Genomic DNA, 26,832 nt, shown 5'->3' with positions numbered 1-26,832 from the left:
AGGCTGATACTGTGTTAATGAAGTGAATACAGTAGATACAGTTGTGTATGACAAAGTAACAATACCATCTAACACAAGGAGAGACAGGCTAAGCTATACTAATACTAATATTCTTCAAATAATTTCCTTTGCTGATTGGTTGCATGTCTGGATCTAAAATAATATCCCCGTGGGGTTAAATTAAAGTACTTTTGATTCTGATGACCTCAAATAGTGTCAGGAGCAGGTTTCCCTGCTGCTTCAATCCAAGTCCAAAACACAACTTCCACTACACAGAATATGGTCCATGGTCTCAGAGGCATACAGGATGGGTCAAATGGAAAGGGGAAAAAATATAAGGTGGACAAGAAAATATTTCTAAACCTTAAGGTCAATAATACAACCAAATAGCATCGTTTCACATGTATATACATATATATATATTCTTAAGACCAAATAATTGTGGTTACACAAAAAATAAAACTGAATGCTAAATGGATGTAAATAATAATTTTATTTTGTATAATATGTGTTTGTGTGGCCTTTCATATTCTCTAAACTAAAATATCTGCAGTGTGTCTTGCTCAATCTGCGTATAGTTCGTTCTTTAGTTTTTCCATTTTGAACCCAAATCCAAATAAGAGAAAACACTTTTTTCTGATTTTCTGTTTCAAACTAAATGACACAAAAACTTAATTCAAATGTGTATATTTCATATTTTGATATGAGCTGTCCAGCTCTGGACCTCAGTGACTCATGACTCAGTGCTGAGCATGGATGCTGTAAATTATTTCCATTGCTGAGCCGTGGTACCGGGAGAGGAAAAGGAGCTGATAGAGCGAGCTGTCCAAAGCTCATGCACCTCTTCAAGGGTCTGTCTAATGTTGCACCAGAAACACGGTCTTTTCACGCCTGTTCACGTTCTACACGCGCTTACTCAGATGCATAAAGTGTTTGGACGCGACTGTGTCAAAAGAGGTTAAAAGGCCTCTTGGACACGCAGCATAGCTTAACACAGTTCAATTTAAAACGAAGCGGACCTTGAATCCACTCCACCGACCTGTGGTTTGGATCCAAAACGAAAAAAAAAAAAAAAAAATCCATATATGATGATCTGTAGCGACACCAAGTCCCCTTCTGAATCTGTGGCGTCACAATGGGTAATGAGTATGTCTAGGCCCGCGCTGGAGTGCAAATGAGGAGGAGGCTGGAGTGTGTCAGATGCTGTAGCCGAGTGGCCCTGGTGGGCCGGTCGGGAACACTTGAATAAACACCGAGTGCCCCTTCAGTCGTCACTAGCAACAGGCCACCATCTTCAAGAAATGTCAGCGGCCCCCACATGGCTTCAATAACACAGATCCGGCAAATCATGTGCCCACAGCACAACCTGTAATATCGTTCAAAAACAAGCCCCTCCACATCAAACACAACAAGAAGAATGGCAGCACTGCAGGCAATTTAAGTTGGGGAAAGTTTTGACAAAGCTTCGATAACAGAACACGTCCAGCAATCGTGACTTTCTGAAATGCAGAACAATTGATCATACAAGTAGGACATCTCTCAAAGCAGAGGACATGTTTTCAGTCAACAAAAAAAGGTAGCATGGGTGGGAGGAGTTCTTTGTTAAGAGGAGGCAGTTTTATTTTCACTTTGTTTATAAGTATTCTATGGCACAATGTAAAGACAAAACATAAAAAAATATTTTACTGAGACATGTGCAAAAATGTACCTCAACAAGCTTTTAAGATCGTATTATGTTTCCCCTCATCATTAACTCGCTTGAAGTTGTATTTAGTCATCTTTATTGTCCTGCATTTAAGGCATTGCTTAAGCTCCTGCCATTGGGATCAATCCTGAGCTTTTACACATGCCAACGGATCAACAGTGATACACATTGCACACATTTAAAAACAAATCTACTGCTCGCCACCGGGAACTGCAGCTATCCACACGCTCGAAAAACAACCCAGCCCCCGCCCTATATCAACTTGTTTACTTAGATAACTTGACGCAATAAAAAGTACATGTAGCTTTGGAGTGGCCCCTTTTAACCTCAGCCCATCCCAGTCTCCTCTGCATGTCTCCAGCTGCTGCTTTCAGTTTGAGGGAGGATTAGTAATTTCTGAGGCCAATGAGGCGGCACAAATTGTAACGCACAAATTAGTATTATACTTGAGGGCGCAATGTGTGAGCCCTCGAGCAGTCAATCATGAAGGTGGATATTAACAAATATACATGCAAAGGCACTATAAAAGACCTATAGAAGTTGCATGTGGGAATGAGAGATTGGATTTCCTTTAGCAACTTTTTTTTATTGCCTCCAGTGTAAAAAACAATTAATTTAGTAAAAATTAGACTTACAACAACTGTATTCCTCTCTGAAAGTAAAACAGAACTGAATTACATTGCATTTTGGTTTAACCCATACCCATTTTTTAGAATGTTAATGTGAAAAACTGAGCAAGTTAAACTTACTGCTCACTTTCTGAGAATTCTTCTAGAATAATTTATATTCTGGAATTACAATGCCAGATGTAAGCACAACTACCAGTAACAATGCACCAGCCTTACATGCTGATATGCAGCTGAAAAAAACACTACAATTAGATGCGAACAGCACACAGGAGTCTTTTATTATATAGTATTTTGACCCTAAAGCTACTTTTAATATATTTGTACCAAGGCAAAACTACACAAATTGGGTACAGACACTGTAATCCCGGTGGAACTGAAAATACTACTTATCGATGCAATTATATGACAACTACCCAAATTAAATCTTGATTGGTTGGTTAACAGTTTATGAATGACTCAGTAGTCCACGGCTACAATCCGGCATGTTTACAGCATGTATATATTGTATGTTCATTAACATACTCTATCCGCACCAAATAAACCAATAATAATTACAACAACAAAATGACAGCGATGGAAGCATTCGGCTCTTGAGTAGAGTAGCTTTGGCACATGATTCCTCAACAGCATGAGTAATACCAAACAAAAAAGTGGTATCAAAAACAACCAAACAAGTCAATATAGCATGAACCTGTAGCTCCAGCATATATAGACAAGATAGTGAGTTGAAAAAGTGGGGATGAAATTTTAGCCTTATAGAAGTTTAGTGCATCCCAACCTTTGCAGCGCTCCAGTGATTTTGGCTGAGTCATGAGCGGAGTGCTGAGAGTTGTGCATGCGCCTCAGCACCCGGGATGAGAGCAACAGGCTCTCAGGGTCATAGGCGCCGTGTGTGGACTCCAGTCTGGAATCTGCTGAGCCATCTGGCACCACTGAACCAGCCGCTGCAGGGACCACAGCCGTAAGCAACTTTCTATTGTGAAAATTTGTTGGATCAGAATTACAATAGGTGCAGTCCATTCCGGGGAGCCAAACAGAAAATATTTTGTCACAAAGATAAATCATCTTAAGGTTTTCCTGCATTAATGATAAATATGAAAGCTCAGATTTATAGCTGCGCGTTTTGTACTTACAACGCATATACTGTACTGTATTTTTTTTTTATTTAAAATGCGTTTGAATTATTAATGCAAAGACTTTTTAGAACTCAGCTTCCAAACCATTAGCCAACAATTTCCAACTCTTCTAAATATGGTGGTGGTTTCAAAATGCTCTTCTTAAATGCCACAGCAGTTATAGACATACATATTTTATGACCAACATTTTTCAGATTGAAACATCAACACATTGGCATTGTTTTTCACCCCTCGTATTTATCTAGTGTCTGTGACTTTCACTCAGTACATAAATTGAAAATAGGATAAGAGCACTACAGTGGTTGAATTGTAGCCGACTTCAGATGTGCATTTGGCTCAAAACTCAAACTCAAACATAACAAAAAAAAACTAGCTTCTACCTGGACATGTGACTAGAACTAGTATGACTATTGACAAAGACCAGCATATTTTGTTGTGATGCATTTGTAAATTGTGTTCCTTATTGCGCTTATGCACTCTGTAGGAATGAAAAACTCTCCCAGGCACATGCATCAATAGTGCAAAAACCTACTGTATACTCTAGAAATGCATAATTTCTCCTTTCTAACCCATAAATGCTAGGCTCTAACTTTCAAAATGCGACATTTAACAACCAGCAATTTGTCAATTCTTCATGTACAAGGCCTCATGGAATGTAAATCAAAGTTGGATCAAAGTAAGCACTAATGGTCGTGATGATTTACTTAACGGCAGCAAGGCGCCATCAGTAAGTCATAGTCTGACATGTTGGAAAAACGCGCACAAACGCTCGTAGAATGAACTGCAGCGAGCACAGTGCAGCAGCCCCAGCACGCTACAGTGACAACAACAGATTGGATTTCAATCCAATTAGCCACATGCAGAATGAAGCCGCCAATTATGCACTGTTATTATCACTTCCCAGCAGACAGATGATCAATTATTGTCAGCACTCAAATCACAAAACATCAACATATGAAAAGGTTAACATTTGAAATTCCGGTTCATGACAATCAGTCCCCTGCCAATACGGTGTAGACTAAACATCCTGCAGTACAGTGAGTCAAAAAGCAATTAGGACATTTATTCTTCTTTGATTTGTGTTCAATGAGACAAGAGAATGTAGGCTTACAGGAAAACACAATAAAATGGAGAATAAAATTTGAATCTATTTATAGTTTGACAAAAATAGACAAATTCAAGTTTTTAGAGCCAATACCTCACTTTTGATTTTTTTCTTCTTACAATTCATGCACACTGTCACATTTTAGTTGTTTCTGAAAACCGATACTCCGAAACAGTTTTCCTTTTGCTCAATTCATGTAAACGTAGGTTAATCTTCTTTTTCCAAATTTCTGCAGGTAAAAAAAACTTTTGCAGTCCTTCAAGGCAACTGCTGATGTGTTGACATTGATTTGAATTCAATTAAAATTTGAATATAATTGGTTAAATCTACCAGTAACTTCAGAGCATGCAGAGTCTGACCACTGGGAAGAGTGGGAGGGAAATACTGGATCATAATATCACAATGCCACCAAAATGCTGTTTTGATGCAGGGATCAGATTATCAGATCAATGTCATCGAATAATATTGATATTTTGACATCAAAACTTAAAAACAACTGCAGTTGATTTATTCGATTATCGCCCAGACCACAAATCAAAAGCAATTTCACAAATGTCTGCTTGAAAAGTGCTAACTCATATCCCCAAGAGGCCAGAAAAGTTGTTAAACTTGTGATTTATTTTAAGGAAAGTGCAATTACATTTGAACTAAAAGTTAATAATTCAAGTAAACCTCTGGACACAAAAAAGATCGGATTAAGAATGAAAATGTAAATGTCTACAAACAAAAGCATCCATACACAAAAATGGCGATTTTCCAAAATTCCTGCAGACTTTCTGAAACTCTCCATCCATCCATCTTCTGCCGCTTTATCCGGGGCCGGGTCGCGGGGGCAGCAGTCTGAGCAGGGACTCCCAGACTTCCTTCTCCCCAGACACTTCCTCTAACTCCTCCGGGGGGATCCCGAGGCGTTCCCAGGCCAGCCGAGAGACATAGTCTCTCCAGCGTGTCCTGGGTCTTCCCCGGGGCCTCTTCCCGGTGGGACATGCCTGAAACACCTCCCGAGGGAGGCGCCCAGGAGGCATCCGGAACAGATGCCCGAGCCACCTCAGCTGGCTCCTCTCGACGTGGAGGAGCAGCGGCTCTACTCCGAGCTCCCTCCGTGTGGCCGAGCTCCTCACCTTATCTCTAAGGGAGCGCCTGGCCACACGGCGGAGGAAACTCATTTCGACCGCTTGTATCCGCGATCTTGTTCTTTCGGTCACTACCCAAAGCTCATGACCATAGGTGAGGGTAGGAAACGTAGACCGACCGGTAAATCGAGAGCTTTGCCTTTCGGCTCAGCTCCCTCTTCACCACAACGGTCCGATGCAGCGACTGCATCACTGCAGCCGCTGCACCGATCCGCCTGTCGATCTCACGCTCCATCCTTCCCTCACTCGTGAACAAGACCCCGAGATACTTAAACTCCTCCACTTGGGGCAAGGACACCCCACCCACCTCGAGAGGGCAAGCCACCTTTTTCCGGTCGAGAACCATGGCCTCGGATTTGGAGGTGCTGATTTTCATCCCAGCCGCTTCACACTCGGCTGCAAACCGTCCCAGTGCATGTTGCAGGTCCGGGTTTGATGGAGCCATCAGGACAACATCGTCTGCAAACAGCAGAGATGAGACCCTGTGGTCCCCAAACCAGACACCCTCCGACCCCTGACTGCGCCTAGAAATTCTGTCCATAAAAATTATGAACAGAACCGGTGACAAAGGGCAGCCCTGGCGGAGTCCAACATGCACTGGGAACAGGTCTGACTTACTGCCGGCAATGCGAACACAGCTCCTGCTCCGGTCATACAGGGACCGGACAGCCCTGAGCAAAGGGCCCCGGACCCCGTACTCCCGAAGCACCCCCCAAAGGACACCCCGAGGGACACGGTCGAAAGCCTTCTCCAGATCCACAAAGCACATGTAGACTGGTTGGGCAAACTCCCATGAACCCTCGAGCACCCGATGGAGGGTATAGAGCTGGTCCAGTGTTCCACGACCGGGACGAAAACCACTCTGCTCCTCCTGAATCCGAGGTTCGACTATCGGTCGGATTCTCCTCTCCAGTACCTTGGAATAGACCTTACCTGGGAGGCTGAGGAGTGTGATCCCTCTGTAGTTGGAACACACCCTCCGGTCCCCCTTCTTGAACAGAGGGACCACCACCCCGGTCTGCCAGTCCAGAGGCACGGTCCCCGAACGCCACGCAATGTTGCAGAGACGTGTCAACCAAGACAGTCCTACAACATCCAGATACTTTAGGTACTCAGGGCGGATCTCATCCACCCCCGGAGCCCTGCCACCGAGGAGTTTGCGAACAACCTCAGTGACTTCAGCTTGGGTGATGGATGAGCCAGCCTCCGAGTCCCCGGTCTCTACTTCCTCTTCGGAAGACGTGACTGAGGGATTAAGGAGATCCTCAAAGTATTCCTTCCACCGTCCGACGACATCCCCAGTCGAGGTCAGCAGGCCTCCACCCGCACCGTAAACGGTGTTGGTGAGACACTGCTTCCCCCTCCTGAGGCGCCGGACGGTTTGCCAGAATTTCTTTGGTGCCGACCGATAGTCCTCCTCCATGGCCTCCCCGAACTCCTCCCAGGCCCAGGTTTTTGCCTCTGCGACAGCACGAGCCGCGGCTCGCTTGGCCTGCCGATACCCCTCGATGACCTCCGGAGACCTACAAGCCAGAGTGGCCTGATAGGCCTCCTTCTTCAGTCTGACGGCATCCCTTACTTCCGGTGTCCACCACCGGGTTCGGGGGTTGCCGCCACGACAGGCACCGGAGACCTTGCGACCACAGCTCCGCGCAGCCGCATCAACAATGGAGGCGGAGAACATGGTCCACTCGGACTCAATGTCCCCAGCCTCCCCCGGGACATGGGAGAAGCTCTCCCGGAGGTGCGAGTTGAATACCCTACTGACAGAGGGCTCCACTAGACGTTCCCAACAGACCCTCACAATGCGCTTGGGTCTGCCAAGTCTGTCCGGCTTCCTCCTCCGCCAGCGGATCCAACTCACCACCAGGTGGTGATCGGTTGACAACTCTGCCCCTCTCTTCACCCGAGTGTCCAAGACACGCGGCCGGAGGTCTGATGACACGACAACAAAGTCGATCATTGACCTCCGGCCTAGGGTGTCCTGGTGCCATGTGCACTGATGAACACCCTTGTGCTTGAACATGGTGTTCGTTATGGACAATCCGTGGCTAGCACAGAAGTCCAATAACTGAACACCGCTCGGGTTCAGATCGGGGAAGCCGTTCTTCCCGATCACCCCTCTCCAGGTGTCACTGTCATTGCCCACGTGGGCGTTGAAGTCCCCCAGTAGAACAACGGAGTCCCCGGTCGGTGCACTGTCCAGTACCCCTCCCAAGGACTCCAAGAAGGCCGGGTACTCTGCACTGCTGTTCGGCCCGTAGGCCGCCACAACAGTGAGAGACCTGTCCCCCACCCGAAGGCGGAGGGACGCGACCCTCTCGTTCACCGGGGTAAACTCCAACACGTGGCGGCTGAGCTGAGGGGCTATCAGCAAGCCCACACCAGCCCGTCGCCTCTCCCCGCGGGCAACACCAGAGAAGTGGAGCGTCCAGCCCCTCTCGAGGAGATGGGTTCCAGAGCCCAAACTGTGCGTGGAGGTGAGGCCGACTATATCTAGTCGGTATCGCTCAACCTCCCGCACAAGCTCAGGCTCTTTCCCCCCCAGCGAGGTGACATTCCATGTCCCCAGAGTTAGTCTCTGTGTCTGGAGATCTGGTCGCCGAGGCCCCTGCCGTCGACTGCCGCCCAGATCTCTCTGCACCGGCCCCTTATGGATCCTCCTGCGGGTGGTGGGCCCACGGGAGGGCGGCCCCACGTCGCTCTTTCGGGCTGTGCCCGGCCGGGCCCCGTGGGGTAAGACCCGGCCACCAGGCGCTCGCCATGGAGCACCCATCCCAGGCCTGGCTCCAGGATGGGGCCCCGGTGACGCCGATCCGGGCGACGTAAACTGCCTTGTTCGTGTTGTCATCATAAGAGGCTTCTGAACCGATCTTTGTCTGACCCGTCACCTAGGACCTGTTTGCCTTGGGAGACCCTACCAGGGGCATGAAGCCCCCGACAACATAGCTCCCGGGATCATTCGGGCACTCAAACCCCTCCACCACGTTAAGGTGTCGGTTCAAGGAGAGGTTTCTGAAACTCTGAAGATTAAAAACTTATTTCTTTGCTGCATTTTTTTTTCTTCATGTTTGGCAGAAAATTTTATTTAGTTTTTATTCCCATCAAAGGAAGTCCAGCTGATTACACTCTCAATAAGCTCACGGATGGATGAATGCTAAAGAGAGAAGAGACTGAGATGGAAACAAAATTTGATAGGAGAGTAGACCTGGGGCGACGGCGCAAATGAAAATCTTGATATCCGATGTTGCAAAAATAACTGTCACGAAGGTCTGTTATTTCACAAAACCAAATTATACTGACACTGATGGCCGGCTTCAGACTGAATGGCAAATGTTCATTACTAAGGCTTTGTGTGGCCCTCAGTGGATTGATAAGGCACTGAACTCATTTCCTATAAATTTATACCTCTAAAAGGCCTCTGCCGTCAATAGGATTTGGTATTCAAATGAAAAGCTCTTGAATGACAATTTCATGATTGAGTTACAATTTATCATCACTTTTGAGACGGATTCTGTCAAACAAGCCCAAATGTGACCACTTGATTATGTCTTTGTCTAGGATTATTTGCTTGTTAATTTACATTTGAAAAAGCAATTTATAGGAATAATCAGATATAAAAGCCATGATGTGATGCATTTGTTGTGATAATTACTAGCTATTCACCCATCTACAGGCCAAATATATATATATATATATATATATATATATATAAAAACAAAGGTTTATTTTTCACAATATTAAAAAAGGGAACAGTGTGGATATGGTTGGTTTGTTATTTTACACATATTTTGTATACATATCTATATTATATACACAAAATGTATATGCTAGTTTTAATATATTTTTACTATAATTATAATTGATTCTAAGCAAATCATTTATACTTTTGCTGTAGAGGTTATCCAGTCGACCAACTGTAATTGTGCATATATTCAGCCCAAGTCTATTTTATTTTTTATTTTTTAAATGCATGCCCTTTCTGATATATTTTGCTACTATTATTATTCATTGTTGGATGCTGCACCTTAATGCCAAAGCAAGATCCTAGTTTGAGAATTCTGCTCATTGCAATAAACCCCTATTTTATTCAGATTCTGAAATTGACTATACATGCATTTAGCAACGCACTGATATAGTTCGTAATAAAGATGGAGGGGGGGAATTGGAAGCATGAGATTTAAACGCATGCAATCATTTTTCATTATTAAATTGTATGAGTGTGAAAGAGGCTGTTGGCATAGATTGGCAGGCCGAGTGGGTAGCTCTCATGCACTCCATTTCACACTATACACTATACTTTCCTGTCTAATAAAGCCTATAGGGGAAAAAACAAAACGAAAAATGTTATTGGTAAAAGTGAGTATGTAACAAAATTCTAACAAATGTTACCAGCAAAGGAGTTGCATGAAGAAGTAGCATCGTTGATTGTATTTCCGTACAGAAGTTAGAGCTCACGTAACTTTCTTAATCAAAAGCTGAATCCCAAAGCATAACATTGGAGTCAATAAAAAGTATATTTGGTGTGCATGTCCATTATTGGTCGGCTGGTAGTCAAAAACAAAGTGCTGAAGTGAATAGCCTCTTGTGGATAGTGGCAGCAGCGGAGGACAAAACCCCTGTCATTAGTACCCAGAGGAGAGGGTCTTTGATGTGTCCCATCCTTCTTGTTGTTTGATGGCACCGGCCTTGTACAGCGGAGCACAAGAATCAAATGATGCATTATGTACACAGCCCAAACACAGAGACAGTTTGAGTGTAGTCATGTGGAACGCCAAGATGAAAGTCACAGACCCTCAACAAATCTGAGACGAGACCGAGACGAGCACCGCAGGCATGGGGAAAACATTGTTTTAGGACACAGTGCAACAGCATGGAGAAGCCATTTTGAATTCAAGCTGGTTTACTGATTAGATATGCAATACCGTTTGAAAATTTGTGTTTTTCATCACAATATAAAATGTGCAATATATTTACAGCTACTAGCCCCCATTGAAATAATCAATAATACAAAGTGTCAAATTATTTTGTAGCCCAAAGCTTGAGTTGAACAAATTAATGTTTTGCCACTTGCTGAAATCATAATGTCAATCAAAAGCTTTTTCAAGTCTTCAAGGGGCTAAATAAGGCTAAATTAATTTGTTACAGTTGTGTTAAAATGCCTGGAGTTGTGTTTTGTTTCATTGATGTCCATTTGAGTAAATCTGTATTTTCTGGCAGAAAGCTTTGGAGGCCTCAGAGCATTTTGTTTCTAAGTTTATTTACTCATATTTACGGTTCAAAAGTTTAAATACAGTAAGTAAACTTTTTAAATCACCACTACAAGGCCTCTGTTGTGCTCTTCACATATTCTTAAAACTTTATAACCATACAAGTTTGTTCAAGGTGGCCAACATTAGTGCATGAAGATTACAACAAAAACAGAACTATTTAAATTATAACATTTACTTATTCAAGTAGCCCGAAGCACATTGTACTGTTAAAATGGTAATGAAGACATACGCAACAGATGGAAACATAGTTTTTTGTAAAATGTCCCAACAACAAATAGCTACCGGTGCACAATGTAGCAAATCTTGCACCAGGCGGAGAAATAACTAACAGACAGACATGGGGAAACCGTCTTGTTCTCCAGTACCACGATGTTTACTTCACGTTAGGACAAACTAAAATGTGTTTGTCAGAGATAATTTTGGAGACATTCTAGTTCCATGGTAGGGTGACTGCTAGATGGATTGTCTGTCACTATCTTGAGCAAAGTCTGAGCCAAGTCTTGCAGCAGTAAAAACAACATTAGAGTGGATAAAGTTGGTCACAACATGGATGAAAGCGTGAGCATAGCACGATCACAACATAACTAAAAATCACTGCTATTATTAGAACACCAATAGCTAAATACGTAACAGAAGGCAAACTTATGCTCTGCTTATAAAAACGAAATTATAAAAAACTCAAGTTGAGTTTCTTGAATGCACTGTATGCATACTAAAGATGTCTCCACACAAGACTAAAGATGTCTCCAAACAAGACATTAAATAATCCTTCCTATATCTAAATGAACATAAACATGCTCAGTCTGAGGCTTCAGATGGAAACATGTTCCTTTTTTCAAGCAGGAAAATTAAACAGTAGAAACATTTGTACTGAAAATCATGTTCATTAAAAACTATTAATAATAATAATGAAAATATTGAATATGACAGTGTATGGTTGTCTGTGTTTTAACCCTGTGACGAGCTGGCCCCTATCCAGGGTGTAACCTGGCCTAAGGCCCAAAGTCACTGGGATAGGCTCCAGGTATATGAGATCCCTAATGGGAACAAGCAGTAAATGAATGAATGAATCAAAGAGCTTTTTAGTATGCCATTATTTATGCACTAGTTGTCAAGCCACAGCTGCTCTGAAAGTTACTGGCGTATTCACATTGACAAGGTGAGTGATGTGTCTTGCCCAATGATACATAGAATGTGTGCCAAATACGCAGCCGAACTCAAACCGTCAACCATTAGCCTTTCTCTCAATGCCAGTGGCAAATCGTATTATCACTGTACCAAATCAATCACAGGTTTCTAGTTGATTTCAAGAGTATAACAATCCAAAGGTAAGAGCCAACATATTAGTCCTATATCCTGTCAGTTAATTAATTTAGAATTGCAGGACAAAAGGAGAACAGGTAACAGTGGGACACTACTTTCTTTCCCAAGATGCAAGTGGCAAAGCTGCGTTTACTGTACCAAAGCAATCACATGTTCCCATGTGTATTTAAAGTGTTTAATAATGAGTAATGAGCTGACTTAATTAGTCTTGTTTCCTGCCTGTTCATTAATTCAGAATGGCAACAAGCACATGTTTTAATATTGGTGGTAAAAAAAAAAAAAGCAATCATTCAAATGTGACCCACAGGCAGCCGGAGCGATGGTGATGTGACTGATGAAAAAAGGCAGCGGGGCAGAGTGTGCAAGGTGAGATGAGGACAGAGGAGGGAAGCTAAATAAACAACTTGCATGTGGAAAGGATGGATTCAAATCACTGTGGCCATGAGGAAGGGAAATTGAGAGGAGGCTGGGAGCGAAGCACGGTACAGGATACAAGATGTGTTCACACTAGGGGACCAAAAAAAAAAAAAAAAACACTGTCTATTATCTAATACAGGCGGGGATTGAGGGAAGTTGAAAGGCGGAGTTAGTTTTTCAGTATATTCATGAACATGATTAACAGCCATGCATACATTTGCATTACAGTTGCTAATTTTCACATCACAGATTGCTTTATTGAGATGTTACCATCTATCTATCTATCTATCTATCTATCTATCTCACGCACGCACGCACGCACGCACACATCAAGCGCCATGGGTCTTGCCCCTTAGCTACTGCTACAGCTCAACCCACAATCAAAGCTTACTGCCAACAACTAGTAGCTCAAGGTTCCAACAGCCATCACAGCTTGAGATTGACGAGGTACAACACTGCCGCGGTGGCCCGTGTGTACAACACGGCCCCTGCACAGGCCTCTGAAAAGGGTCTGGCCCCTTGGCGCAACTGACAAGTTCCTATGTTTGTGAATTCTGTTCATTGACAATGGCAATAAACATTTTCTGATTCTGATAATGCCTCCCTCATACAATGATGAGTGACAATGAAATACATGAGATGCCGGCTCAGACGTCGCCCGACTAAACAAGGTCTGCGTCAGGTGCTGGGGAACCAGAGCACCTCGAGTCTCCCGGGGAATGTGAATGAGGCGTTGAATGCAATCTTACCACAACCAACACTGAGACCAATGAGCTGATATACACTTCGGCAGCAGCTAAGTGCTAAGAACCATGGGAGCCATCAGAAACAATACCCACCATGGAATGGTTTGACATGACTTGAATTTTTGACAAGGGGATGTACAAAATTAAAATATGAAAGTCTAAGCAGCTACGTGGTAACTAATGTCCATAACAGGGTTACTTTAATTCCAAAAAACAAATGTAAAACTTGCACTAGCAGTTAATAATATGATTCAGAATCATATTCTAAATAAAACTATAGATCTTGATTAGATCATTTACTTACCAGATTAGCCCCAAGCAAGCTTTCAAACATTTATTTGTTATTTAACATTTGTTTCGGAATCCTAGAGAACCAAGCGGTGGACGGCCACTGTGGAACTCCATTACTAATGGAAATGGATAAGTATTAAAGCTAAAAACATGGCTGTAAATTTCTACAATCATCATAAAAAGTACAACTAAATATTTAATAACATCCGTTATTGTCCAGAGCTGTCAAATACTGGACCAGCAAAATTTGGTTTATACCAAATGTTATAAAGTAATTCATTAATTCAATATTAATTGGAATACAACTTGGGCTCACAACAGGCAACTATAAAAATATACTGTAGAGAAGCCTCAGAGGGACAAATCTCAAACTTTTAATTTCCCTCGAGTTTAGCTGGCGTCATTTGAACTAAATGTGCACTGAACTTTACAAGGCAATCGCAAAACATCTAGTGACAAATAAGACATTACCATGACATTTGTAGAATTCAAGTTTAGTCAGAAACATTCACTCAAAGGAGAGGCCAGCAGTCTATTCCCATTTTTTTTTGGGAATACACTTGGAGATGAGATGGTCCATATTTATTTCCTGTAGCGCTGCACCACTCCATCCCCGGAGAGGTGACATTTTTCTGTCCTGAGCGCATGCAAGAAACTTCTATTTGACAGACGGTTCCAAGTCCAGAGGCAGAGACAGTTGCGGTACAACTGCGATAACACATTATGCATTAAAAAACAGCAAATAATAGAACCAACTTGTATACCAAGATTTATGGCCAACTCTAACGCATGGATTGCTCTCGTCATTGACAGAAAGTAGTAAAAAGCCTACTTGGAACCACTTCATTATGGAATGCCGAGTCTCAAGCTTCTAAATGCAAAAAAGGTTGAGTTTAAAGTCACAGTCCTGGTTTATGGTGGATATCTCCATCTTATGGTTGACAGCTTTCTGTGACAACCAGAATGCACCAATAATCTGGTTCAGTGTTTGAGGATTCAGCTGGGTTAGATAGCATAAGGTTGTATAGGCTTCAGCCCTCCTTACAAATATATGACATCAAACTTGAATGCGACCTAATCATGAGTTTCAGACTCTTGTTTACACACACGATTTTAAGTACTGTTGATTCTGTTACTCTATGGCAGTTCTACACTTTTACCCAACCAATCAATCTTCTATTTGTTGAGTTGAGCCATTGCACTAAAAAGATTGTAATATGAACTTTTTCATATTGCTCTATCCATAGTGCCCCCCAAATCCAAAGCTCGAAGGACTTGTACATGTTGTGAAGGTCATTGGAGTCTTATTAAATTTTTCCTCAAACGCGATCAAAACCACACATACCCCCAGTGCATTATGGACAGTGGTGTGACTTGGACTCGCCTCTCTTTATTCCCCGGAGCAAACAGCTAGAGTCTGGACTGAGGTGATAAGTGGCCTGGATCAGCAGACGCTCAGCAGACATATACACTTTTAGTGTACCCCAGAAACCTGTGCATTCAGGCCAGGAGGCACTACTGCAGGCATTCACCTTCATCCAAATAATGACATACATTCACTCGCTCATACATAATGCATCACGGTCATGTTTAATGCATACAGAAAAGAGCAGTAAAACATCTATGCTTTAAAATAATAATTATAAACTGTGACATATTATGCACATGCACACTAGGGTTGTGTTCAAAATATCGATATAGCGATATATCGTCACAGACTCTGTATTGATACGCATGTCAATATTGAGTCAAAGTATCGATATGTTTTTAAATTAAAAAAATGGAATAGTACTTTTGATCTGCTGTTTGTGCTGCTCCTCTCGGCCGAGGTGAGAAGGAGCTGTGGACCTGATCAGAAGCTGATCTGTGCAGAAGATGCTGCTGCAGCATGTTCAGACCAGGCCAATTGTTTGGCAAGAAACATGCAATACTTTACTAGAACATGTTCCTTATATTTCTATTTGGATCAGTTGGTTGGCACCTAAGGCCCAAAGTCACTGGGATAGGCTCCAGTCACCCGCGACCCCGAAAGGGAACAAGCGGTAAAAAATGAATGAATGAATGAATGGATGGATGTATGGAGTTATTAGAGCATAATGGATTTATAAATAAGTGCTTTGTGGATAAACGTGAAATTTCAAACATTTTCTTATCCAGAGTTAGAACATTACCCATTTTACCCATGTATCGTATCGCGAGGGTCTTAGCAATACCCAGCCCTAACGCACGCACACATGCTCAGTAAATGTCTCAGACAATGGGAAACAGAGGATGATGAGGTGCTGGAGGGACCATCATGGGAGGACAAGCCCCTACATGGGATGTACCACCAGAACATAACTGAAGTGGCTGATATCACGGAATCCTACCAATGGCTAGAAAGATCCGGTCTGAAGGACAGCACAGAGGCCCTGATCATGGCAGCACAGGAGCACAAGACGCTGGCAGGGACAGCATACATGGAGAACCATGACCAGGTGACTGGCATAGTGTACAGAAACATCTGTGCAGAGTACGGGCTGGAGTCCCCAAGGACAAGGTGGGAAACATCTCCAAAGGTGGTGGAGAACGACTGAGCCAAGGTCCTCTGGGACTTCCAGATACAGACAGACCGAATGGTAATGGCGAACCAACCGGACATAGTGGTGGTCGACAAGGGTCAGAGGAAAGCCGTGGTGGTGGACATTGCAGTGCCATGGGATGGTAACATCCGGAAAAAGGAACAAGAGAAACTAGAGAAATACCAAGGCCTCGGGGAGGAGCTGGAGAAGGCCTGGAGCGTGAAGGTATCAGTGGTGCCCGTAGTGATCGGAGCACTTGGGGCAGTGACCCCCAAACTGGAGGAGAGGCTTGAGCAGATCCCAGAAAAAACATCAGACATCTCGGTCCAGAAAAGTGCAGTGCTAGGAATAGCAAAGATACTGCGCCGAACCCTCAAGCTCCCAGGCCTCTGGTAGAGGACCCGAGCTTGAAGGGGGAGAAAGAGTTTATTTTTTATTTATATACATTATATTTTGTATGATATGATTGACTTTTTGTTATAATAGTTATGGAATTGTAAAGTTTTAATTTCTGGTATGTATTTGTGCCTCGCTTCCCTTTTTTTTAACACTGTACTGCACTGCAAAAAAATATTATTTTCCTTTTTACTTCACAATTGTCAACCGTTTTGTATTGTTCTTTCACAATTTTTTTTACTAAAATGTTATTGAGTTTGTGGTCATGATGTGACCAGGAATACGATCATTTTTTGCAAGCCACTGACTAGAGCTCCATCCTGGTATAGTGGGCACCTTTACATTACATCATTCAATCCATGCTTAAAAGCAAAGACTATACATACTGAGAAGCTTTTATGTAAAGTGGTACCATCTCTGCGGAGAAAGAGTTCAATAGAAGTGAAGTTTTGTAGATGAATACAGGTCGATAAGATGCATGTTTTGCTTGGAGCCGTCTCAGGGCAACTGCGCACATCACAGCTGCACTGTGAAGGGAAAACATGGTGTAGGACTGACTATGTTTTTTGTGTGTGTTTGTGGTCCATTCAGTCGCTCCAGGGGCCTGCACTTAATTTGACTTAATATTGAAGAAGCATTACCATTCTCTGACAAAATTGTTTGGGCCTGAAACTCAACTTGTCTGAATGTTGGTTATTAAAGTGAGTGTTTATAACATTGTTTTATTCACTTGAGTTAAGGTTGTGTTACAGTGAAGAAAGTAAGTATTTGCCATACTTATTACAAATACTTATTTGCAGCAATAACATACAAATAAATTATAAAAAAATCATACAATGTGATTTCCAGATTTTTTTCCTCAAAATTCTGTGTCAATGAAAATGCACCTACGATGAAAATGTCAGACCCCTCCATGATTTCTACATTGGAGATCATGTCATCATGGAGGGGTCATGGAGTAATCAAGAAGTATTTGAACACTCTGAATACTTCTTTTCCACACTGAATCTATAAGTATATGTCACATGTAGAAATCACAGAATGTTAAAGAAAAAGGAAACATTTGTGTAGTTAGAAAAGTATTTTTAGATTTATTTTTATATTATATATATATTTCACCTTGGACAGGGGCCGGCTCGTTGCAGGGTTAACACGTTGGGGACCCTTTTAAAATGTGTTTTAACTGCCAACCACAATTTCCCTGTTATTTACTATGACACATTTGTTATGACACTAACTCTGCACAAAAATACATTTGTGTGTTAACTGTTGCATTTTAAATTGTACTATTAAAATACATGTTCAAGTAATGTTCCATTTGCATGCATCTTTCATAAATTAATAATCCAAGTGAACTTTGATGATTTAATAATTCAATAGATGTGTTTTATTCAGAAGAAAATCAGCCATCGGCTGACAAAAAATAAGCATTGGCCATAGAAAAACCCATATCTGTCAATCTCTAATGAAACTATAGTATAGGTTAACCAGCTAAACAACAAAAATTAGCAATAAAACCAATTTAAGGGTTGTTTGAATTTTGCACCTTTCGATTCTGGCCTACCTCCTTCCATTGGTCCTTGACAGGAATCATAGTTTAGAACAAGTTCTTGTGAGAAAAAAGGTTGGGGACCACTGACCTACATCAATAGAAAACATTTCGATTTGTAGTTGTATAGATATTGTTCTACAAGAAACAGTAGATAACTTACATGGTTTTCCATTTAGTGTTGACATAGTTATACGCTCGAGGAAAGAAAATAGCTTTCCCTCACAACTCATGCTACCTTTAAATTGCACTCAGTAAAGGTCACAGAGGTTGAAAGGGCCCTTCACTACATTTTCAATTTGATGTTCATATTTTCCATTTGAAAATCGCCAGTTAAATTCATGCAATATTTGTTTCACAAAGTCTTGAGACTCCATCTGGCACAGCATTGTAGTTTGGGCTAAAGTCAAAAGGATGAAACGTACAGACTGACTATTCAGTTTTTTAAAAACATGCACATAGAGGCACTTTATGTATTTGAAGATGGGGAAGGCTTAGAAAACTTAGAATTTGTGTTATTTATGCCCATGAAGGTTGTTTTATAATGAGTATCTCGTCCATATGGGATAGTAACACGACTCAACTGCATTAGTTTTGAAGTTCATCAGTTATGATTCTGGCCATTCACAGAATGCACCAGACCACGCCCTCAAGTTGCGTCACTCCACCTCATATTTTGACATAATCAAATCTCTCGTTTAGAATTCCACCCCCTGCGCTTTCAGACAACACATTTCTCTAAATCAGACTTTATAATTTTACTTCATGGTTGGATATGTGCAGATGAGACGTAGAGGTAATTTCATAACCGTTACCTGGCAAAAATATTTTAAACATGGGCCAAAATCCATGTTGATTACACAATAGTTGATTATTGTCAATCATTTGACAATATCTGAACACAACAGACGCACTTTTCTGTCAGAAAAGTGTGTCTGTGGTGTGTAAATTGTCCCTGCCCCTTTTTGAAGAAATTATGTTTATTGATGAGGTAGAGGAATTCTGCTCGCTCCACTTTTTTCATAAACTGCAACCTGACTAACGATAAATATTAACCACAGGCACAATACCAGACAATAATTATAAAAACATGAGTACATGTCATAAGGACTTTACACCTGCCTTTCAGAGTTCCAAAACATGTGGATGATGGAGAAACGTCTTCCATCCTTAAGATCTTTGAAACATTTGTTACAACTCAATGTGTTGCATTAGATATTGGTCATGCTAATTACTAGAAATAATAGACTGTACGAAAAGCAAATGCACACAAAAACAGCCGTAAAGCTGTTAATTGCGACTGAACTGCTTGTGGAGTGATGTGAGCTTGAAATCTGCCGTGTTCTGAGACTGCATTGTTTCTCACCAGTTTCTTCCTCTTGTCCTGCTCCGTCGGCGGCTCCTCATCATCGCTCAGCTTGGGCTCCTCCAAGTGGCTCATCAGCATGCAGCTGCAAGCACATCATCATTCAGCTACATATTAAGCGCGCGTTAAAGTGCACAGTTGGAGGACAATTTCAGAAAAAGGCGGAGAACACACACAGACATAAAGGCTGAACTCTCTGGCACCGCACTATTCATTTCAGCTCATTTACGCACACGCAACAGAACAAACTTGAGAAACCTTTGAGTGTATATGGGTACTTTTTCTTAATAAGCGCATGTTCAATGGAAAGGTAGAATATATTATTTTTAGAGGTGATAAAATGACTAATAGGCAGAATGTGACGTGTACCAGAGCATTCATATATTGGGTGTGGTCCCAGAAGTGTCATTGAGAGGCATAGGACACCACCAGTTGTTTGAATGAAAGAAATAATCCACACCTGAGCTTTCTAGTCCTTAAATAAATAAATTCCATTAAGGGAACCGCAATCTTTTGTATTGAAGCGACAGGCATGGCTGTTGTTGCTAAAACATAGAGAAACTGTACCATTTGTAATGTGGATTAAATATGCTTTTAATTATATTTTAAGTTTCTACATCTTATGCATCTGCAAAGTATTAACAGTGCTTCACTTTTTCTACATTTTCTTAAGTTACAGCCTTAATCCAAATTCATTATTGTCTCAAAATTCTACAACTTGAAAGGTTAGAACTCTTTGCAAATTAAAAAATAACACATGCTCAAAATTGAGCTCAGGTACATCGTTTTTTCGACTGATCGTCCTTGAGATGCTTCTACAGCTTGATTGGACTCCACCTGAATTCAGTTGATTGGACATGATTTGGAAAAGCAAACATGTTCTAACAAGACAACGACCCTAAGCACACCGACAGGATAACAAAGGAGTAGCTACAGGACAACTCTATAAATGTCCTTGAGTGGTCCAGCCAGAGCCCAGACTTTAACCCAATTGAACATCTCTGGAGAGATTTGAAAATGGCTGTGAACTGACGCTCACCATTCAACCTGATGGCGCCTGAGAGGTTTGGCAAAGAACAGGAGAAACAGCCCCAAAATAAGTGTACACTTTTGGTGCTTCAACAAAGTTTTGAGCAAAGGCTGTAAATACTTCTGTACACGTGCTTTCCCCCCCAGAGTTCAAACAACCTTGTTTCACGTTGTCATTATTTGTAGAATAAGCAGGTGGTAATACCAGGCCATGTTACAGGTCAAACAAAGTTGCTATATTCCAATTTGGTGTGATTCCTCATTCTAACTACTGTATTTTCCACACTATAAGGCGCACTTAAACGCCTTTAATGTCCTCAAAAAACGATTCTTTATAATCCGGTGTGATAAATACATGGATTATTTCTGGTTGTGCTTACTGACCTGAAAGCGATTTTGTGTGGTACATGGTGTATAAAGAAGACTCAGGACTCAGACGCACGTCTAGAAACACGTTTACAGTACTAGTACGGAAGTCCTAACAACATGTATGCAAAGCATTCTGGGAACAGTAGGCCACCGCTACACACGGTGCTTGTGTCGTTCTGTCAAAATGTAAACCACATTATCCGTCAGGCCCAACACGGACACCTAAATAAAAGACCCCAAGAATCTTGGGCCAAGATGGCTCCTGCCAAGAGACCATGGATCTATTGTATTATCACAAGAGACAACGCAGATTTTAAACTCTGGGTTAAAGTATCAGTCAACTGTGGTCAGAGCTTTCAGAAAGGCCGGAATCATCAATGAACTGCGTGACTCGAGATGGATCCGGGGATGCGGTATTGAGGGATTTGTAGACGAGGGATGAACTGAAAAAGTGAGTGTATTGTGTTTTACGTTTTTATAAGTGAGCTCATCTGAGAATGGTTGTGAATACGCTAACGTTTCTTTTAGTGATATCAGACTAGCTTAGTGAGCTGTTGTGAATATGCTAACATGTTTTTTAGCGGTAGCAGTGTCTGTTTGATGTTGAACAATGTTGATCTGAATGAGTTGAACGTATTTAATAAAGCTCAACTGACTGACTTATCAGTCTGTTTTGTTTAGTTTAATGCGCTTTAGCCCGGTGCCCTTTATATATGAACAAGTATCTATAGTGGACCATTTATTGATGGTGCGCGTTATAATCCGGGGCGCAAAATACGGTACAGTCCGGTCCCTTTTTGGGAATTTCATTAATAATAAAGGACTTGCCCTGTCCAAATACATCAAGTCAAGCAGAGGAGTGTCAAATCTGATAAGCAAAAAATCTAACGAAAAGCCTTATTTTGTCTCAGAAATGCGACGTGATGGCATTATCCACTGCTGTCTCGTTCAATAATAGGACAGCTAACGCACTCATAAATATTTAAGTTGGATATGACGCACAGCAGGGGGGACAGAACAATTCAAGCAGCAGCAGCAGAAAAAAGCCTCCGCACACGGCGTGTCAGATCAGGTCTCAAAGACACGTCGGGAAAGTCTTTAAAGCAAAGGGACGGGCATCTGTGGACGGTGGCAGATCTTCAGCTTAGCCAGAGGGGACAGAGATGGAGGGGACAAGCGGGCCCCTGCTGTGAGCTGTGGTAAGAGCAAGTGTTTTGATACTATTATAATGGCAAGGTTGTCGTCCGTCAGGGACAATTGTTGTAATATTACATAATTTGCAAGTTTGAATTAAAGCAAGTACTTCATAAATATTTTATGATAAGTTGTTACACAATTTGAACCTTTTACCCTTGGTATGTGGAGGATTGAATCTCAAAAAACACATGCATTCTTTCATAAATGTTTAAATAGACCCTTGAGGTCTCTTTCTGAACACAAAAATACTCAGCAGAAGTCTATATTGAGTGCCTAAATAACTGTTTATTTGTCATTCTGAAATGCTTCAACCTCTGCCATTGCCATTTGATGTTAAAAACAATGAAATATAAAGCAGCGCTGTTCCCACAGCTGTGTAAGTAACTTCATCCTAGATATATTGTATGTTCTATAGACGTAAAGAAAAGTACATGCAAAAATGTAATTATTCAAAGTGGATTACATAATCACTTATTTACTTGAAGGATGCAGTATGCAAATTTTACTTTTTTGAATTTTTAGCCATGCTTTAACATTGTTTCCTCATCAAAAACATACCTGGAAGGCCATTTAGCTTAATTCGTGCCAATTTGAGGAATCCTGGTTGGAAAATAGTCTCCCTTCCGAGAGTCAAAAACACACTTTTTAAGTCCATAAATGATTGACAGACTCTGAAGTTCTCCCATCTTATCAACTGCATGCATCCTTGCATTACAAGGAGAACTTTCCTGTTGGTTTTTTATGAGCCTGTTCCCTCTGCAGCCAGTTGATGGTGCCAAAACTCAGTTTGTCTCATGGGAAACAGCAGAAATCCAAATATAATTTAGTTTTTAATGTAATCTTTCCCCCCCCAAAAACATTAGATGGCACATTAAGGGTGCTCAAGAGCATGTTTAAAGACTAATCACAAGACGCATAATACATGGTAGTTCTCCTTTAAAGTATATTACTGGCGACAAAGTAATTTAAAGGTGTCTGTAAAGGATTAATGTCCTGTTAAATATTACCCATATCTGTCATAAAACGTACTAACTGGAAACGTGTCATGTTGAATTATACAAGAAGGACATTTTATAATGTAAAGTTACGCTCATAATTTTAGTTTTGATTATCAAGATGATTATTCAGACAGACAGTAGAATGACCTCCTCACTTTGCGTTGCCAGATCCTACGACTGAAACGTTTTGCACTCTCAGCTGTTCTCAGCTAATGGCATTTCAGGTAAACATGTCACACAGGCAGCTCTTACAATCAACACTAGCTTTCGACATCTCCTGTGACTTTGTCCAGAGAAAAAGATGAATTCTTACTCTTTATAGGTCCCGGTCTCTGTATCCTCAGTCATGACGTCGTGCAGCGCCTCCACGGTGATGTTGATGATGCCACAGAACTTTTCCTGTATCACTCTGCACGCACACACACACACACAAAGTCAGTGAGCAGTGCAGTTGCTGGACCATATAAGCACACGGGCATCAGAAACGTCTGCCTTTCTGTTGGATCAACTTGGAGCCAGTCAGGTTGATAAAGTGGCTGTCAAATGAAACACATGGCCGTCCAGAGGAAAAGGCTATAAGTGCCATTCATCACTAGAACCGACACAAGTCCAGCATGTTCCAGTCAGCGATTTCTCACCAGCTCTATTTCTTCCTCAGCTCACATTTTTATTACTACCAGGAATTACATAAAGCTGTGTTGTTGTTGTTGTTGTTTTTTACACACTTGAGAGCAACCAGGTTATACATTAATAATAATAATATAATGAATAGCTTGTAGTCACAGGAATCACCATAAAAACACAACATTATTGCATTATTATTATTGCAAGGGACATAATGTTTATTAATACTGTGGATCATACTAAACCTCTGTGAACTAAGGTAAATCATTTCAAATGGCCCAGAATTGAATATTTACTTTTTAGAGATTTTTTTTAAATACATAGGAAGTTACAGATACTTCAAAATAATATTGCTGGAATACAAAGTAGTGAGGCACGTGAGGATTTACATTGGTCTTAGTTTCTAGTCTGTAATGACCAAAGCTGCTTTATACTTAAAGCTAGTGAAAGCCTAAATTATGAAAAATAAGCATGAAGTATAAACATAAAAAATAATAACACAAAATGAATGTGGCCAAAGTTGTGAATTGAACCAATCATTGTAAATTACATCAATCTAGTCTTTTGTCTCGTGCCAAAAAAATAAACTGTTAGATGCTCATGGCAGTTTTTGTGCCTCTTGATAAAAGTAATTTCAAAGATACAACCTGATACAAGTCCTTTTATAGGGATAAACTAATATCTTTTTTCTTTTATTCATTGTGTTGAAAAACACTGTGAGACCTTGAGTTGGTGACAGTGGACAGGGAAAACTCATTGATAAATCATTAGAGCTGTCCATTGAAAGATCAGGGAAAAGAGTGGGTTTTCCCTTGTCGATAGGAATATAAAGTAGTGAATACAAAGCCAATGTGCTATAAAGCGTGTGAGCGTACGTGTGTGTGTGTGTGTGTGTGTTTGTGTGTGCTTGTGTGTGCGTGCGTGCGTAGCTTACAGCACGGATGCATCAAAGGCTCCCTGTCAGTTCAAGTACTCGCCTAGGCTGACCTCCGGCAATGTTGCATAAAGTTCAGTGAGCATGAAGTTGAGAAAAATGAAAAATAATAAAATAAAATAATAAATCAGCGCTTGACAGACGCACATATGGCAAAATTTCCCTGGAAACCTTTGGGGAAACTCAAGGAGATTTGACCACGGGGACCGGTGGGTAAATTTAGTTTCACAGATTTTATTGCAGCCCCAGGAGGCCCCCTTCTTCGGGGGTCAGTTTTTCAAGTTCAATTCTAATTTTGTTTTTGTCACTTTTGATCATTTTTTCATGTTGTCAGTTTTATAATGACAGATGACTCTTCACAGCTTCTCAGATCAAGTCAAGAATAAACTTTTATAAGTCACTATGTACTGCAGGTTTGAAGCTACCACAGCGACAACAAGAGACGTTTTTGAGGCCGACTACGGGCAAAATGCCACTATTCGTCTTATCAGTTGTGTGCTTGTTTCACCAAGTTCATTCTGGTGTCAATTCATAGTACATAGATATTTTGTATGGCTTGGTAGAAGTAAAGTTGAGGTTATTTAGGTTTATAATCGAATGTATTGCAACGTATGGAGAGGTTTTGTACTTCCAAATACAACAATAAAAAACAGAGCTGTTACCTTCAAAATCACAAGATCTGATGTGGCCACCATATTGAACGCTTCGGTTAAATAAATTCTGTGGCTGGATAAGTTTGCAATAATGCTCAAGAGGAGACCAACCCTTTAAAGGAAAGCACCAGACCCACTTTGCAATTTAAATTTGTACTTATCTTTCCGCCCCAAATCAATTTCCACGAACACAGTTAGCAAATAACATTATGTATAAAACTGTTTATTGCAGCAGTTCATATTTCATTCTTCTCATATTAATCCTTCTGTGTGTGAGGCAATTCAAAGGCACTGGAATGCTGGACATAAACATTGACGCTTGTCCAAAATCATGAAATGTAAAAAGTCCTACGGCTAGTCCGGCGATGTGACGCAAACATTTGATGCGGATAAAAGTAGTCAACTGCTTGCCAAAGTTGTCCATAGGAACCCTGATGACACAGTACATTATATATCAATAAATAGAATAGTTCTGACTTTTGAACCTACTTTTGCCATTTTCTTAAACTTCTACCTTTGGCTGGCCCACATTTCACCTGTAATAAGCTAGAAGATCAGTAAACACCTTTGACCCCAATTTCCTCTTGATCGTCTCAGAATTGGCAGCCATGGCAACAACTGCATGCATGCATCACATTAAAGATGGATTTTTATCTGCTGGGCTTGATTCTTACTGTGAGCGAGCTCCTCTCTTCCAAGATCTGACCCATAAGGTGGTGGCATCATCTGCTTGCCTCCATGGAGAATGATATTTTTAATGCCATACAATGGAACATTCCAGGCAAAACTATTACATCTTCATGTGGCAGCTCCTCCACCAGAAAAGTTAAATCCCCAGTAAAAGACTTGTTAAAGCAGTGGATCTCTTGATGCCAGTCTAATCAACAGACGTTCCAGGATCCTCTGCCTGCTAAAGGAGACGCACTTGGAATCAAAACAAGATCACAGCTTCTAACTCAAGAGGTGAAAAAAACTGTTGTTCCTGGGGCTGAGCGCGTATTGGCTTTCCTTCAGAGCTGATAGAGTTGCAAAGTAAGGTGTCAGCGATGAGCCAAAATAAGCTGATGAGAGATTGTGATGACTCAGGCAGGGTTGTGTGATAATACCCCCGCAGTGCTGCATGCTAAACATGAAGAGAAATATGTGCATCATCAAACTTTTTAGGAAAAGTTTACTCACAATCAACCCAAAGTCATTAACAAAAGCACTGTGACAATAACACCTGCCGATACATACTACTACTAATACCACTAATGCTACTAGTTTGGCTGACCAGCCATTCCCAACACGTTTTGGCAAACTACTTATCAAAACTGTGTATGGGTCTGGGGCTCGACAGCTGCGTTTCAATTTCTAGGCCGGAGTTTAGAGAGCAGAGACAGTACCAATCACATAAAT

The 26,832-nt window shown here is 41.4% G+C and overlaps 1 protein-coding gene across 1 annotated transcript in view; it reads right to left on the bottom strand.

Annotated features, from left to right (window-relative positions):
- ipo11 (importin 11) overlaps positions 1-26,832 on the bottom strand; it is a 194,003-nt gene that overhangs the window by 19,484 nt on the left and 147,687 nt on the right. The window contains exons 28-29 of the mRNA XM_072432530.1: positions 23,537-23,632; positions 19,631-19,715 (exon numbers count right to left, since the gene is read on the bottom strand). Coding sequence (XP_072288631.1) covers positions 19,631-19,715; positions 23,537-23,632 — 181 coding nt within the window. The remainder of the gene's footprint in view (positions 1-19,630; positions 19,716-23,536; positions 23,633-26,832) is intronic.

Source organism: Eucyclogobius newberryi, unplaced genomic scaffold (genome assembly GCF_026437365.1).
Source record: "Eucyclogobius newberryi isolate DKJ021-1_F unplaced genomic scaffold, fEucNew1.0.hap1 SCAF_6, whole genome shotgun sequence".
Taxonomy (NCBI): Eukaryota; Metazoa; Chordata; class Actinopteri; order Gobiiformes; family Gobiidae; genus Eucyclogobius; species Eucyclogobius newberryi.
This window is presented reverse-complemented; position numbering and strand designations above follow the sequence as displayed.